The following is a 16,592-nucleotide window of genomic DNA, read 5'->3' on the forward strand; positions in this document are numbered from 1 at the left end:
ATGAGTAAGACGGCAGAGGGAAAGCTTAGAGAGGTTGGAGTTGCTACAGAGCATAACCAGTTCAGTTCAAATGTGGTGCTTGTTGGCTGTGGTGGTCGCCGTGTCAAGCCTGAGTCAGCTTTCAACGTGGAAATGGAGGTGTATGGCTGTAGGATTATGGTTCCCACTCTGGTAGTTGAAGGCCAGCATGATGAGTTGATACTAGGCACCAATGTTATTAAATATATCCTCCGGCAGTATAAGCAAAGTGATGGCTACTGGAAGGCTGTGTCTACGCCCTGTCCTGCTGGCGATCCAGAATCTGAACAGTTTCTCTCGATGCTCGCTGGTCTGAACCGTTGGCGAGGTGACGTCATACCTGACAAGATAGGCACAGTCAGGTGCAACTCAGCCGTGTGTCTTGAGCCTGGTCGGGAGTACCTGATGTGGGGCAAGCTACCCAAGTCCACTATTGTGTCTCCTGGTAGCGCTGTGATGACAGAGCCCACATCGTGTCGCTCAGCTCCAAGAGGGGTTCTGGTGGCCAGAGTTGTTACTCCTTTGTGGGGAGACGGATGGGTTCCATTGAAGCTGATCAACTCGTCCGACAGGCCCGTCTTGGTAAGACGCAATGCTAAATTGGCCGACGTCTTCTCCTGCATTGCGCTCGAGGACATGGATGAGACCGGACCTGCTGAGGTCCCACTACTCAGTTGCTGTCAAGTAACCCCGTCCAGTGAAAATGCGGCCCGCACTGTTGATGAGGAACTGAAGTACATGGGATTGAGTGGGCTCGACATACACTCCTGTGACGTGTCTGAACAGTGTAGAAGCAAGATGGCTGACCTGGTTGTGCGCTACAAGGACATCTTCTCACGCCATCACCTGGATTGTGGAGAGGCAAAGGGCTTCATACATCGCATTCACCTCTCAGATCACAGGCCATTCCGGCTCCCATTCAGACGAGTGCCCCCCAGTCAGTATCAGAAGTTGCGCCAAGTACTGAGTGAGATGGAGGAGAAAGATATAATCAGGAAGTCAACCAGTGAATATGCATCTCCGTTGGTTCTTGTATGGAAAAAGAACGGAGATCTCCGTATCTGTACAGACTTTCGCTGGCTGAACAAGAGGACCCTGAAGGATGCTCACCCTCTCCCTCACCAGGCCGACTGCTTAGCTGCACTTGGAGGTAACTCCTTGTTTAGTACTATGGATCTAACCTCAGGGTTTTATAACATGCCACTACACGAGGATGACAGAAAGTACTCTGCCTTTACAACACCTATGGGCTTGTATGAGTATAATCGCCTCCCGCAGGGCCTCTGTAATAGTCCTGGGAGCTTCATGCGTATGATGACTAGCATTTTCGGAGACCAGAACTATCTGAGCTTACTGGTTTATCTGGATGATTTATTGGTGTACGCCCCTGATGAGAGGACAGCTCTGGAACGCTTGGAGATGGTGTTCAGTAGACTGCGTGGTCATAACCTGAAATTGGCCCCCAAGAAGTGTTTTTTTCTCCGGAAATCCGTCAAATTCCTCGGCCACATAATTAATGACAACGGTGTGTTGACTGATCCCAGCAAAGTTGAGAGCATCGCAAAGATGACAAGTGCTGACCTGATGGAAGCGGACGGTGTAACCCCCTCACAGAAACGAATCAGATCTTTCTTGGGGATGATCAATTATTACCAGCACTTTGTGCCTAGCTTCTCCGCTATTGCAAAGCCTCTCTTCTCTCTGTTGACGGGCCAGAAGAGAAAAGGGAAGGTGAAACAGTCCAAACAAAGGTCACAAAGCAGGAAGTTGAAGGTTACTGACTGGACCCCCGAAACGGAGCAGGCTTTCCAGAAGCTGAAAACGGCGCTGGTTGAGACGGCTGTCCTGGCTCACCCTGATTTCAGCCGTCCCTTCATGCTGTCAACGGACGCGTCCCTTGATGGCATCGGTGCTGTCCTGTCGCAGATCCAAGAGGGTGAAGACCGAGCGAGGCCAATCGCATTCGCCAGCAAGTCCCTCTCTCAGTCTCAGAGAAACTACCCAGCCCATCGGTTGGAATTCCTAGCCTTGAAGTGGAGTGTCTGTGACAAGTTTAGCCATTGGTTGAAGGGGCATGATTTCACTGTTTGGACGGACAATAATCCATTGACTCATATCATGACGAAGCCCAAGCTGGACTGCTGCGAGCAACGATGGGTGGCTAAGTTAGCGAGCTATAACTTCGACATCAAGTACGTGCCAGGCCCACAGAATGTTGTCGCTGATGCCTTGAGTCGTGTGCCTTTCGTCAAGCAGAGAGTCAGTCACAGATTACTTGAAGAGCCCTACAAGAATCTCCTCTCCGAAGTCCAGGATGTGTCGAGTGCTTCTGTACAGGACGCCTTCCGGTCGTCCAATGATAGTGGTGACACTCCACGCCAGGCAGAGAGTTACGCTCAAAGTGTCCCATCACCTCTGCATGTCCACGCTCAGTCTATGGAGATGGATGAAGTGTCTGTTGTTCTACAGTCATATGACGATCTGTGGGAGGTCGGAGCAAGAACGCGTGCTGTAGCAGTCTTGCACCATTTGCCTCAGTTAGTCCCAGGTGGTCAGGACTCACTTCCTGCTTACAGTGAGAAGGAACTCCGGGATGAACAGCTCAGAGACAGAACTCTCTCTCGAGTCTTGTACTATGTGGAGAGACATCGGAGACCCTCCAGGAGAGAGAGAGATAAGGAATCAGTCACAGTCATGAGGTACCTGAAGCACTGGGAGAAACTTGTTGTGAGCAATGGGATACTCTACAGAGTCTCGAGGGATCAAGTCGTGAAGTCAAAACGCCGCCAGTATGTGGTTCCTGAGTCTAAGAAAGTTGAAGTTCTGAGAGGTGTTCATGACCATGCCGGCCATCAAGGTCAGTTCAGGAGTCTTGGCTTGGCCAGACAGAGGTTCTTCTGGCTCAACCTCGACAGAGACGTAAGAGACTACGTCCGTAACTGCCAGCGGTGTATTGTCAGTAAGACTGTTGAACCTGCTGCGAGGGCGCCTTTGCAGAGTATCACATCAACCAGGCCACTTCAGCTGGTTTGCATTGATTTCTGGTCAGCGGAGGACTCAAGGAACAAGTCAGTTGATGTGTTAGTTGTTACTGACCATTTTACAAGAATGGCCCAGGCATTCCCCTGCAAAGATCAGTCAGCCAAACAGGTGGCGAGAGTTCTATGGGACAAGTTCTTCTGCGTCTTTGGGTTCCCAGAACGTATCCACAGCGACCAGGGAGCTAGCTTCGAGAGTCAACTAGTGAGTGAGCTGCTCAGAGTCTCCGGTGTCAGAAAGTCGCACACAACCCCGTATCACCCGATGGGTAACGGTAGTGTGGAACGTTTCAATAGAACTCTCGGTAACATGATCCGAGCGCTTGAACCAGAGGCAAAAATCAACTGGCCGAGGCGTTTGCAAACTCTGACGTTCATGTACAATAGCACAGCGCATGAGTCAACTGGCTATGCACCTTTCTATCTGATGTTTGGGCGTACTCCTCGTCTCCCTGTCGATATACTCTTCCGGACAGTCCTGAATGATCCAGCTGTGGTCAGCTACGACAAGTATGTGATGTCTCTCACGAAGGATCTGAGAGAAGCTATGGTCATAGCCCAGGAACATGTCATAAAAGAACAGCACCGTCACACAGAGCTCTACAACAGACGAGTGAAAGGGCCCACCATTGACGTCGGAGACCGTGTGCTGTTGGCGAACAAGAGAGAGAGAGGAAAGAGAAAGGTGGCTGACCGTTGGGAGTCTACTGTATATACTGTGGTGGATAGGAACTCTGAGACTCACACATATAGGATACAAGACACTGTCACTGGACGAGAGAAGGTAGTCCACCGTAATCTATTGTTGTTGGTGAACTTTCTGCCGGTGTATGATACGAGTGTGATCTCTGACCCAGTTTCATCCCTGTCTGCTGTTCATACATCAAATGAGCCAAGTGACATGTCCGTGTCGGAAGTGGAACAGGATTCCTTGCCTGGGGAAGTGAGTAGAGGAACCGCGTTCGAGTCGGAGAGAGTGGATTCCTGTCCTGGGAGTGAGGGAGGGGAGGTTGAAGACATGGAGTATGGGGGTAGAGCTGTTCGGGAGAGGGATGTTCCCTTGACTGTTCCAGAGCCCAAGGATCCCAAGGGAAGAACCCTGGAGTGGGTCACCCAGTTACCATTCCCTGACCACTCACGGACAGAGGCTACTAACACTGTAGTGTCTTCAGTCTCGTTTGCCCCTCAGAGGGTTCCCGAGCAGATGGCTGAGGAGCAAATGGTAGATCAGTCCATTAACTCTGATTCTAGATTTGTGGTTAGCGCTGATGATTGTACTGATGTTTCTGGTAACACGAATCAGATAGATGATGCTAGTGACACACAGCGTACTGACACTCTAGCTTCTGTTACACAGTGTGAACATCCTAGTACAGTCACACAGGTCAAGTCCAAGTTTGGTCGCCTTATCAAACCAGTTGACAGATTGATTTATACTATGTCAGGACAAGACATTATCCAAGACACTAAGTCAAACATTCGAGCTGTTTGTAGGTCAGTGTTTCAGGCTTCCCACAGTTAGATAAGCCGAAGCTCAGTTCAGTGCATGTATACACTGTGCACACTGACATCCTATGACATATAGGTTTGTTCGTTATTCTGATTGTTTCATAAGAGGTTGTGGCCTCTTGAAGGCTAGTAATACACAGTGGAAAAAAAAAAAGGGTCTTGTGGGGTGTAGAACGCATCCTACCGCCAGTAGTTGGTTGGAGAGATAGGTTACCTCTCTTTCCACTTCATCCTTATAGGATACTTTTCAAGTTGGCTGTCCTGTCCTTTGGCGGCCCCATGTAATAGTGTAAAAAGTAAAAAGTAGTATTTAAATGTATAGTTGCTGCTCAAGGTTGGCGAAATTCAGGGGAGGTGGGTGTAACAGAGTTGGGAATATATGTTTAGTTGTGGTGAATGTAGATGAGTTTCGCCGTGCTTTGAGCAGCCCTGGTTGTTGTTGGAGCCCCCCTTTGGAGTTTGGGTGTACTGCAGGTCTGCACGTTCTTTTGTCCTTCTCTTGTTGCCGTACTTGCGGTGGTGCCAGAACGAAGCCGCCATCTTAATGGGTATGTGCGTGATGTGAAATGCTCCTCGTGTTTTGTTGTTTGTATGGAGAATCTTGTAATGTAGGGTGAAGGTGTTGGTGTAGTACTGTGCTGTTTGTTTTTACATGTATTGTGATGATGTGATGTATTGTGATGATGTGAAACAGAACATTTATTGTATGTTGTTTTGAACGTGCAGATTCACAAGCAGACCAGAGAAGAATTGTGTTCTATATGTCTTCTCTGCAGGTATGTCGCTCCACATGTTGTTTGTAATTGTTATTTGTAATGTTTGAGGGAAGTTTGTGTTCTTTCTGTGAACAAATTGTCCTGATGTGAAATGTACATAGGCGGTGGTGGCAGAACGAAGCCGCCATCTTAATGGATTCACAAGCAGACCAGAGAAGAATTGTGTTCTATATGTCTTCTCTGCAGGTCAAATAAAAGGATTGATTGAAAGAAGTTTGGCTGTTTGACTATCGTTACACATGCTCGGAAATAAATGTAACATTTTCTGAAATAAACCCGGTGTTCAAAGTATCGATTTTTTTCCAAGCACGCGCAGTAGATTGATTTTGGTACTTGAAAACATTCAGGTGTGCAGACAAGTGTCTAATGAGCCAGGCTGGGCATTGAGAACTGGGAACACTCCCAACACCAGAGGACAGCACAGGTAAAGAGTACGCATTGATGCATGTGGCTTGCATAAAACAATTGGCATTTTAAAACGTGGTTGCAACAGTGCTAATCGTAAATGTCAAGTTATCTGCCCGATGCTCCACTAAAGTTGCATCTTAATCTTGTCCGACTTGAATCGCCGACGCCAGTTAATTGGCTGAAATTGGAACATTTCCATTGTGTTTATTGTCAACGCTTTGACTTTGTTTAAGTGATGAAACAAAACAAAAATGAAGGACACGGAGGAAACGAGAGCTCGAACAGAAAAAGGACGGCCTCGGATTCCAAGAGGGATTTCAGTCCTCCAGACAGGTGTGTTAACCTGAGGTTGTCCTGAACCACTGGTTCTGAGTCAGATGTTAAGAGGGATGTCAGTCCTACAGACAGGTGTGTTACCTGGGGTTGTCCTGAACCACTGGTTCTGAGTCAGATGTTATAGAACCTGCTGGGAATTTTGCTTGGGATTGGGTTTGCGTTGAGTGGTAACTTCGAGCAATCGTGACGTTAGAATTATAAGGTTCTATCTCCATTTTTGTCAAAATTGAGTTTTTTTACATAATCTGATCCATTAGGATATTTTTAAAATGTGGACATTTTAGAGTTAGTAATTAATAAAATACAACGGTTCCATCTCATAAAACATAATGGAATGTAAAAACGTTGACGCTCAATATCTCTGAACTGCCCTAAACGGAGATAGAACCTTATCATTCTAAGCTCACGTAATGTCTCTTCATCTCAAACTACTGTGCAGTGAATGCTAGTGAAGTATAATATGTTCAATTGTAATGTTAATGTAAAATAGATAAACATGCATAATCATCCAAACACCATGAAGTAATCAGGGTTATTCATTATTAAATAATTATTTTAAAAAAATATTCAATAAAACAGGAAAAGAGTGAAGGATGAGCACAATGCCAAATCAGAAGAGAAGGAGGGGAGGCCCAAGGTAACATGGACCACCTTCTTTCACCTACTCAAACACACCTGTGCTATCCACATTACAAGGCCATTTTATGAGATGGTACACAGACACACACAGATCTGATTATTGTCTGGTTTCCTAGGTGAAGCACTCAAGTTCTAAACCTAGTAAACCTCTACAGGAGCCCAAGATTTCAAGGTGAGACCCAGTCAGGTCGTTATTTTTGCATAAGTGCTATAGTGTACCCCAGGCAGGCTTATGAAGAGCCCTAGAATATAGGCCTTCATTTGAATTTAGTTCATACTGACCTTAGTTCATACTGACCTTTACATTTTCAGTTTCATGCCCTTTTGAAGAATAATTGTTGTCTGCTGTGTTGTTGAGGAGCAAGCATGCTCTAAGCATGTCATTGCGTCATCTATGGCTGTGTTCTATGTACATGATAAACTGGTAAACTTTGTTTGCATCATTTACTTGAATGGTGTTTACAAACCTACCAAAAGTCTGTGTTTTTCCCTTCATAAGTTCAGAGAATGTGAAGGCTGACCCAGGGAACTGCAGTCTAGATGCAGAGACAAAAGATGGAGACAAGGTAAGGACCTTGTAGGATGTGGATAGTAACATAGGGTTCAGGCCCGGAGGTTGTCCTTACTGCATGATCTAACAGGAAAAACGTTGGGTCTTGCCTGGAAACTATACTAGAGGGGATTTCTAGTCAGATCATTATGGTCAGGACATAAGTCTCATGTACATACGTATGATAGTAAACAAATGTTTATTTATTGGTATGTGTCTTTGTTTTCCAGAATACATCTCCAACCTCTGAAAAGAAGTATGTCTCCTTATTCACGTACTGAAATGATATACAAAAAAAGTTAATACTCATATCCCTTAAATGTTAACTTGGAGGATATCAAGATATGTTGGTGGTGATGTCCTCCTGTTTTACAGTCAAACTCACATTAGTGCAAACAACAATGTCCCAGAGAAAGAGAAGGAGTCGGAGGCAAAGAAAACACCCAAGATTCAGGAATTTGACCTCTTCCAACAAACCGAGGAGCCAGATTCAAAGAGGTTCACTGTATTATCAATGTTTTATGTATCGACAAAGAAACATTTAGACGACTTCCCAAAATGACAAATCTGAGTAAATTCAGTCTAGAAAAATTACTTTTCATCCCATCCTCAACTAGGTCTCAGAGTAAACCCCAGAAGAGAAGAGATTCACAGAAAGATGCTAAACACAAGGTACATTCACCTTCTGTCAATGTACAGCACAGTGGTGTTACGTTTTGCTGATAGATGTCTTGGGCTGTCTGTCTGTTGCTTGCCAGATGTGTCATTCTCGTCCATGTCTATGTCAATATAGCACACATCCAAAAGAAGCCACCATGGGACGGACAAGGAGAAAAGGCTGGACCAAAGAGAAGTGTGTGAGCTGTCAGCTAACAGGTGATTTGAAGATTTTCGCTTGGTGTCCAGAAAGCTACCTGACTACGTTGTACACATATTCCTGGAGAGTTTGCATATATACATTACACCTAATATGCTCATGTATTCCACTCCCCGTAGTTTAGACAGTAGGTCCAAAAATAAGAGGGAACGATCCCACGATTCTTGCAATGAGAAAAGCAAGGAAAAGGAGGTAAATCTAGAGATGTGTGCAGTGAATCATTTTCACCAACTGTGTCATACCATACCTGTACACTGTACTGTGTCATACCCTACCTGTACACCTGTCCTACCTGTTTGAATTACAGGCAGAGATCAAAGACACAGAGGATGCATCTGTGGTGAAGAAGGAGGAAGACCTGACCAGGGATAATGATGAGCAGTCGAAAAGTAAGACAGAAACAGACATTTCTTTATATTTACAAATGTTGACATTTAGCAGACGCTTTTATCCAAAGCTGCAGCAGTGCTGGATAATGTGGAAAGATATTATCCAAGCCAGCACACTGAGCACAGTACATTTCAGGTCAGCTTGTTGTGTAAAGCCCGTACTCTATATTATATGGGGAACATAGCATATATACCGTCAAATGCAGGTCACTAACATAGTCATTACAGATGTAAGTGCTGTCTTTGAATATCGTCCCTCCAGGTGAGAGAAAACATGAAACAGAGGTGAAGAAGGAGAAGAAGGAGAACATCAAGACTGAAAAGGAGAAAAGTGAGCGCAGTGGCAAAAACAAGAAATCTACCAGTGAAGGGAAACGGAAAGAGAAGGGGAATGTTGCAAAAGGGGAATCTAAGAAGAAAAAAGTGAAGAAGGAAGGTGATGAGGAGGGAACATCTAAAAAGAAAGATGCAAAGAAGGAAGAGGAGGACAATAAATGGAAATGGTATGAGCACTACACGCCTATATCATTTGGAAACACGCAAGTTTTGGACACACTGTATGAATCTGACAACGTTTTGTTATGTTATTGGGTGATCTGTTACAGTAATGTTAAAGATGTGTTTCTTAACACCCCCCCCCAAAAAGTGGAACGTTCATCTCCTCAAAGAAACATTTGTTTCCAGGGGGGCAGTATTCATTGCTGCACACACGCATTGACACGCTTGTTGTGACAGCAAGTTGTTATGAATGTCATTGCTGCTTTTCAATCTCATTCATTCGTGCCAATCTGGAATGAACAAGTATTGCAATGTTTTTGCCAACTTGCTATATCAGTCAGTGCAATTGAATAGAAGACGTTCCGTGGTGTGCTCGTTACGTTTTTACCGAATTTCTGCAAAGGAGACAACGGTTAAAAAACACAGGTGATTGTCGCGATCTAGCCAACGTTTCATCTTTAGTTGACTTGAGTGCTGTCAGTGACAGATTAATGTCGTTTTCAGGACGTTTTTGATATAACGCATCCCAACTACTCGTGACGTTAGAATTATAAGGTTCTATCTCCATTTTTGTCAAAATTGAGTTTTTTTACATAATCTGATCCATTAGGTGTTTATTAATGCCTGTGTGGTGTTATTTTTAAAATGTTGACATTTTTGAGTTAGTAATTCATAAAATACAAAGGTTCCATCTCATAAAACATAATGGAATGTAAACACTTTTGACACTCAATATCTCTGAACTGCCCTAAACGGAGATAGAACCTTATCATTCTAAGCTCACGTACTGTCTCGGCTCACTTTTTAATCCCTATTGTGCTACCAGGGAAAGTTGGTATCAACAGCTGGCATGTAGGCTACTACTGGCTGTCACTTCATGTTACCTATACTTAGTTCTATTGAATCTTACCTGTGTCTCACTTGCTGTCATTGAAATGATAACAGAAATGTGACAACATCATTGTCTACTGTAAGTCTGTCATGTGTACCTACTGTAATGACGTTTTCTGATTGTGTTGTCAGGTGGGAGGAAGGTGAACGAGACAATGACGGGAAGAAATGGATGGCCTTGGAACACAAAGGTCCACTTTTCCCACCAGAATACGAATCATTACCCAATGATGTGTCTTTCCTTTACAATGGTGAGTCACAGCTTGTGTTGCACGTTATTATCCGTTCTGTTCTAGTGGTGAGTTCCAGCCCAGGCCTCTTCTATTTCACACACCAATGCTGTGTGTTTCAGGGAAGGCTGTTAAGCTGAGTGTGGCTGCAGAAGAAGTCGCAACGTTCTATGCTAAGATGCTGGAACACGAGTACACAACCAAGGAGGCCTTCCAAGAGAACTTCTTTGCAGACTGGAGAAAGGTAGCCTACGTGTCCTTGATGAGGTCTACGAATAAGTAAAAGTGTTTGCATCACAGACAACCATGCAACTCTTATACAAGATGTACTCTTCCAGGAAATGACCAGAGAGGAGCAGGAGCTGATCAAGAAGTTGCCTAAGTGTGATTTCACCGCCATCAACAAATACTTCATTGAGAAATCGGAGGAAAGGAAGGCCATGACCAAAGGGCAGAAGCAGGTTGCTGATTCTTACGGCACTCTTCAGCCGCTGCCCCTGTGAAGTGACTAGACAGTGTATATTAAACGTGTGTTGGGTGGTGTTTTAAAAGGAAATACGTATTTATCAGAATCATTCCTAATCTTTTAGTTAGCTCAAGGAGTCTCACTATCACAATGGTTTAGTATAATTTCTGTCCTTTTTATTCCCTGATCAGGTGCTGAAAGAGGATGGGAACAAGCTGACTGAGGAGTTTGGGTTCTGCATCCTGGACGGCCACAGGGAGAAGATAGGAAACTTCCGCGTGGAGCCACCAGGTTTATTCAGGGGTCGGGGAGAACATCCAAAGATGGGCAAGCTGAAGAAGAGGATCCAGCCAGAGGACATTACCATCAACTGTAGCATGTGAGAACCACAGGAGAACTGTCCTAGGAGGGATAGTAGGACTCCATCTTCACACAAGTCACACAGGAATAAGACAGAATTAGCCTCAAACCGCGAATGAAATTCAAAGAGTATAATTCAAAACAAACAAATATTACACTATGTTGGAGCTGTTCTTTTCAAAAGCGCCTACCGTTCTGTGTTTGTGTCCAGTGACTCCAAACGGTCCTCCTGGCGGGGGGGGGGCCTTAGTGCAACGTGGTTGTAATAGTCTGTTGCTAAAGGAGCTTTTCTGCTCTGCCACAGTGTCATGTAGGGGATGGGAGGTATTGTCCATGATGACCAGGAGTTTGGTCCTCGTCCTCCTATTGGACACCTCCTCCACTGTGTCCGGGGTGACACCGAGGACAGAACCAGCTTTCCTAATAAGCTTGTTCAGCATCTTGGTGTTCACCCTTTTTAAAAATTATTATTATTATTATATATTTTTTATTATTATATATAAACTCCTGCCATTCTGTGTTTGTGTCCAGAGACTCCAAGGTCCCAGTTGCTCCTAAGGGTCACCACTGGAAGAAGGTGCAGCACGACAACTTGGTGACGTGGCTGGCGTCCTGGGTGGAGAACATCCAGGGTCACACCAAGTATGTCATGCTCAACCCCAGCTCTAAACTCAAGGTAACTGAAGAGTTAGGGTTTCACAGACAAGGAGAGTTGTTCATGAGTTCAAATCCTACCTGGGAACAGCACCACTAGTGTGCCCTTGAGTAAGGCATTTAGCCCTAAGTTACTCCAGGGAGACTGGTGCCCCTGTAATCTCTATTTGTTGCTACGGCTTTTTGTTGTATATAAAAGCGTCTGCTAAATGGTTAAAATGTAACAATGTAAATGACTTAAAAGCATTTTCAATGGAGATTTTACATTGACAGTGAGTGTGATTTAGTCCAGGACTAGGCTTAAGCCTTGTCTGTGAAACCGGCCCTTAGTGTTTGCTGTGCTGTGTGCTCAGAGTCAGTGTTCAGACTGTTTCTGCTGTGTGTGTGTGTGTGTGTGTGTGTGTGTGTGTGTGTGTGTGTGTCCAGGGGGAGAAGGACTGGCAGAAGTACGAGGTGGCCCGTAAGCTGAAGCTGGTCGTGGAGAGCATCAGGAGACGGTACCGAAACGACTGGAAGGACAGAGAGATGAAAAACAGACAGAGAGGAGTGGCACTCTACTTCATAGACAAGGTACTGTGTGTGTGTGTGTGTGTGTGTGTGTGTGTGGGTGGGTGGATGGTGAGGTTCTCTACTATACATAAGTGTGTGTGTGTGTGTGTGTGTGTGTGTGTGTGTGTGTGTAGCTGGCTCTGAGGTCGGGTACGGAGAAGGACGGAGATGAGACTGCAGACACGGTGGGCTGCTGCTCTCTGCGAGTGGAGCACATCAAGTTGCACGAGAAGAAGGACGGCATGGTGTATGTGGTGGAGTTTGACTTCCTGGGGAAAGACTCCATCCGCTACTATAACCAGGTGCCTGTGGAGAGCAGGGTGAGTACACACACACACACACACACACACACACAGAGCATTATACGCACACACAGAGAAATATGTAAACGCCTGTGTGGAGAGCAGGGTGAGTGGGCACAACAACTGATACTGTACATACATGCTGTTAGTATATAGCTAGGTAGATAGGTACTTTATATATTATTATTTTTTACTTTAAGAAGAGCCAAAAGAGGAAGAAAATGCTTCACTGTCCCATTACACTGTATATGTGTTTTTATATTTACAGTTTTACATACTTTTTTATGGTAACACTCCCCATGTTGTTGACAGGTGTTCAAGAACCTGAAGCTGTTTGTGGAGAATAAGGAACCAATAGATGATCTGTTTGACAGAATCTCCGTAGGTTCTACACACACTCTCTTCACACCACAACGAAAGACATTTGAGATGTTCTATTATTGTCCTGGTTATTTCATTACAGGGTACTGCACTAAGATGTTCAGGTCCCAGTGAAGTGTTAATAATAAATAAATCAGAGTTATGATTCACATCACATTAGCTCTTATATTTCTACAGATTTTACAGTTTGTTTAAACCTGCTGCTGCTGCTGTTGTTGTTGTTGTGGTCACCAGACGATCGACTTGAACAAGCACCTGAACCAGGCTATGCCCGGTCTGACCGGTAAGGTGTTCCGAACGTTCAATGCCTCAACCACCCTGCAGGACCAACTCAACAAACTGACCACTGGTTAGTAACTGTCTTTGAAGGGTACAAGGTGGTAAAGAGCTACAAGGTGGTAAAGAGTTAAGACACAGATTAAAACGGATGGAAATATGCCAGCCTAAGATGATATGCGGTCAGAGAAGCAGTTTTCCTCTTTGATATACCATGTTAGTAACTGTCTTTGGTTCTGTCTTTGTAACAGGACTGATTCACACAGAACAGTTGGGTCATGGATGACATTATGATAAGAAATGGGGGACACATTATAGGTCTTTCTGTAGTCTGGCTGCTCATGCAGTCATCAAGAAAGTGCTCTTAAAGGATGACTTTGTTTTCCTCTCAGCTGACATGACTCTTGAGGAGAAACTGCTGTCCTATAACAGAGCCAACAGAGCTGTAGCAATCCTTTGCAACCACCAGAGGGCAGCACCTAAGACCTTTGAGAAATCCATGCAACTCATGCAGGAAAAGGTAACATAGCGGCATTTATATTGTTTTATATTTCTATACTATTTCTTGCTATGAAGATCTTTGTTTTCTCTTTTGGACCATTATGTATAATGCCCAGCTGTTGCATGTTGTATTGCCTTTAATATAACCAGATAAGCAATTTAGTTAGATGCAACATAATCTCCAACTTTTTTTTTTCTTTTTACAGATTGCCCAGAAGGAACAGCAACTGGAGGAAGCCAGGAAGGAGCTGAAAGAAGCAAAGAAAGCATATAAAATGGACAAAACTGACAAGAACAAAAAGTGAGTTTTTATGGGATGTGTATTCTCGTGTTTGTCTTGTCAACACCAAGAGCTGCCTTTTAGTTATGTGCACAATCACTATATATATATATATTGTCACCTTCTTAAAATAAAATGGCTTATGTCACTTTTGAGGAAAGTTATGTTTTTGCCTAAATATCATATATTCGGTTCAGTTTATTCTGTTTTTCGCAAAACTTGAAACTATGACGTACGCCGTTATTTTAAGAAAGTGACGATATGTAAAACGGACCTAAGAGGAGCACCTAGAGGTCACGTCACCCTACTCCATCGTTTCTCCCCCTTCCTCCCCTGATGTGGTAACGTGAGCCGTGCCCCAGCGGTGCAGTGATGTTGTTGTGGGTAACCCCTCTGCCCTCCTCAGGCTGCTGGAGAAGAAGGAGGCTACGGTCAAGAGGCTGGAGGACCAGCTGAAGAAGCTCCAGCTGCAGATGACGGACCGAGAGGAGAACAAGGTCATCGCCCTGGGAACCTCCAAACTCAACTACCTGGACCCCAGGATATCTGTCGCCTGGTACAACCATTTCCCTGCTTCACTCTTTAGCCTCCGTCTATACGTAGGGGCTATTCCATCAACGTTGCTAAAGGAAACTCCAGGCTTATTTTGAAGTCTTGCGAGAGTTATCAAAAATAAGCCTGAATTTTCCTTTAGCGACGTGATTGATAACCACTCAATCTGTTACTAAACTACTAATGTAACAAATGACCACGTGGTGCCACCGTGCGACACACACCCAGGCCTGATCAGCCTGTGGTGGGCCAACCTCGGCAGAGGGTGTCTTGTGATAAATGGCCGAAACACCCAATGAGGTCGGGGACCACAACTGAAGATGTGTCGTACTGGTGGCACCACGTGATCATTGCCAAATTCCACTCCACCCAAGAGGACATCTCCAACTCCACTCAGTCAATTGTTGTGCTAATTATTTAGGGATTTTAACATCTAGTCCTATTAAGAATCCTAATGTAACAACAAATTGTCAGTGCAATATAGAGTTATTCCACAGATATAAGAGCAATTGTAAAAGTGTAACTGTAGAACAAATGTGTATATGTTTGTATTTATGACATTGTTTTCCCTCTTTTTGCAGGTGTCGGAAATTCAAAGTGCCACTTGAGAAAATCTACAATAAAGCACAGAGAGACAAGTTTGCTTGGGCCATCGATATGACTGAAGAGGAGTTTCAGTTTTAACCTGTGGCTCCTTTTTGGCTCTCCTAGCCTTTCTGTTCTGTTTCCTGGGGTACTTTTTCACTGTTGTCTTTTCTTTTGTTTTCTTATTGATTAACGGCAATGTTAAAAAATAAAATAATTATAATAATATTATTATTATTTTGCGACCTACGACAAATGCTGTGATCATTGAGGGTGAGGTATATATTTTTTGTTTTGTAGAATTTAAGTTTGTTTGAAAAAGCTGTGTGGCATTAAACATCTTTTCATTGTCTTTTTCAGTCTCTGTCTGTTTTTGTTTGTGTGAATTCTTTTGACCTAACAAATTCTGAACAAATAGGCAGCAATATTTTCCACCTTCAAGGTAATTAAAATATGCAGGTATTTTAAACAAATAAGACTTTCTGTGCGGTGGAGTCTATAGTCAGAGGTTGTATTTGCAGCAATGGTCATATCTCATGACAGACCAGGGGGGTATTCCATCAATGTTGCTAAAGGAAAATCCAGCCGAGACAAGACTTCTCAGAATAAGCCTGGATTGTCTTTTTGCAACGTTGATGGAATACCCCCTAACCTTCCAGAATTCTAGTTTTAGGGGTGTTTTAACCTTTTTGTAGGTGTGCCTTTGTAGTTTCTTAGTTTTTACATAATGTTGATGCTATTTCCCTTGTTATTAATAAGTCAGGTTAGTGAAAGCAAGCAGCCGCTGTGTGGTATTCCACAGGGCTGTGGTCAGTGAACCGTCACACCACATCAGGAGAAAGAGCTAGCTCCTCCAGTGGACAGAAACACCACATTGACACAAACTGATCCCTGCCTTTGTTGCAGCGCGAGTCTCCTTTCTGTTTGGTCGTATTCTTCCACCCTAATCTCATCCAGGAATTCAGCCAGACTACTGAGTTAGTCTGGGATTACGTGCTGTGTTTGTTTAGGGATTAACTACAGGAGGTAGGCCACAAGGTGGTAAAGAGCTTAGACACAGATTTAAAATGGATGAAAATATGCCAGCCGAAGATGATACGCCAGTGAGAGAAGCAGTGTTTCTCTCTTTGTTGCACCATGTTTTTGAAATATGTATATTCTGTGGCTGCTGTGTAAGATAAATAAAAAATATTTGTAAAAATACTGCATGGGAGTTTTTTTTTTACCTGGTTAGTTTGGACCAGTATACCAGAATCATCCCTATGTCTTTTAGGGGTTGTTGTTTGAACTGTGTAAAGGAGAGAGATGCCAACAATAATACTGTGATTTCGGGTGTAGTGTCCGCTCTCCCTTAGTGTTGTGCACTTCACAAGGCCTCTAGAGGAAGCAGAGGCAGAATAGACATTGTTCTGGGTTTCTGTTTGATGTCTGGGTCCTGCAGCAATAAAATGTGCAACAGCAACTACTGTGGTTGCAACCATCTTATTGGACGGCTGTTAGGCCCCGTGTATGTGGCGGGGCTGTTTT

General features: G+C 44.2%; 1 protein-coding gene across 1 annotated transcript; it reads left to right on the plus strand.

Moving 5' to 3' along the window:
• The first annotated feature begins 9,332 nt into the window (after nucleotides 1-9,332).
• On the plus strand, nucleotides 9,333-15,345 carry top1mt (DNA topoisomerase I mitochondrial). Its single transcript, XM_080544452.1, has 14 exons — nucleotides 9,333-9,464; nucleotides 10,062-10,180; nucleotides 10,282-10,403; nucleotides 10,498-10,620; nucleotides 10,817-11,004; nucleotides 11,517-11,661; nucleotides 12,066-12,209; nucleotides 12,323-12,508; nucleotides 12,803-12,871; nucleotides 13,106-13,220; nucleotides 13,540-13,667; nucleotides 13,855-13,949; nucleotides 14,335-14,484; nucleotides 15,062-15,345. The coding sequence occupies exons 1-14, from the start codon at nucleotides 9,334-9,336 to the stop codon at nucleotides 15,162-15,164; spliced, it is 1,818 nt and encodes a 605-aa protein (XP_080400578.1). The 5' UTR covers nucleotide 9,333; the 3' UTR covers nucleotides 15,165-15,345.
• Nucleotides 15,346-16,592: the final 1,247 nt, after the last annotated feature.

Source organism: Nansenia antarctica (assembly GCF_963989245.1).
Source record: "Nansenia antarctica genome assembly, chromosome: 13".
Lineage (NCBI taxonomy): Eukaryota > Metazoa > Chordata > Actinopteri > Argentiniformes > Microstomatidae > Nansenia > Nansenia antarctica.

Bases quoted from the DNA above. Each gene is read 5' to 3' on its own strand.
- top1mt (XM_080544452.1), top strand. From the start codon at position 9,334: ATGAACAAGTATTGCAATGTTTTTGCCAACTTGCTATATCAGTCAGTG. The intron at 11,662-12,065 runs GTAACTGAAGAG...GTGTGTGTCCAG, and splicing joins ACCCCAGCTCTAAACTCAAG to GGGGAGAAGGACTGGCAGAA. The intron at 13,668-13,854 runs GTAACATAGCGG...TTCTTTTTACAG, and splicing joins TGCAACTCATGCAGGAAAAG to ATTGCCCAGAAGGAACAGCA.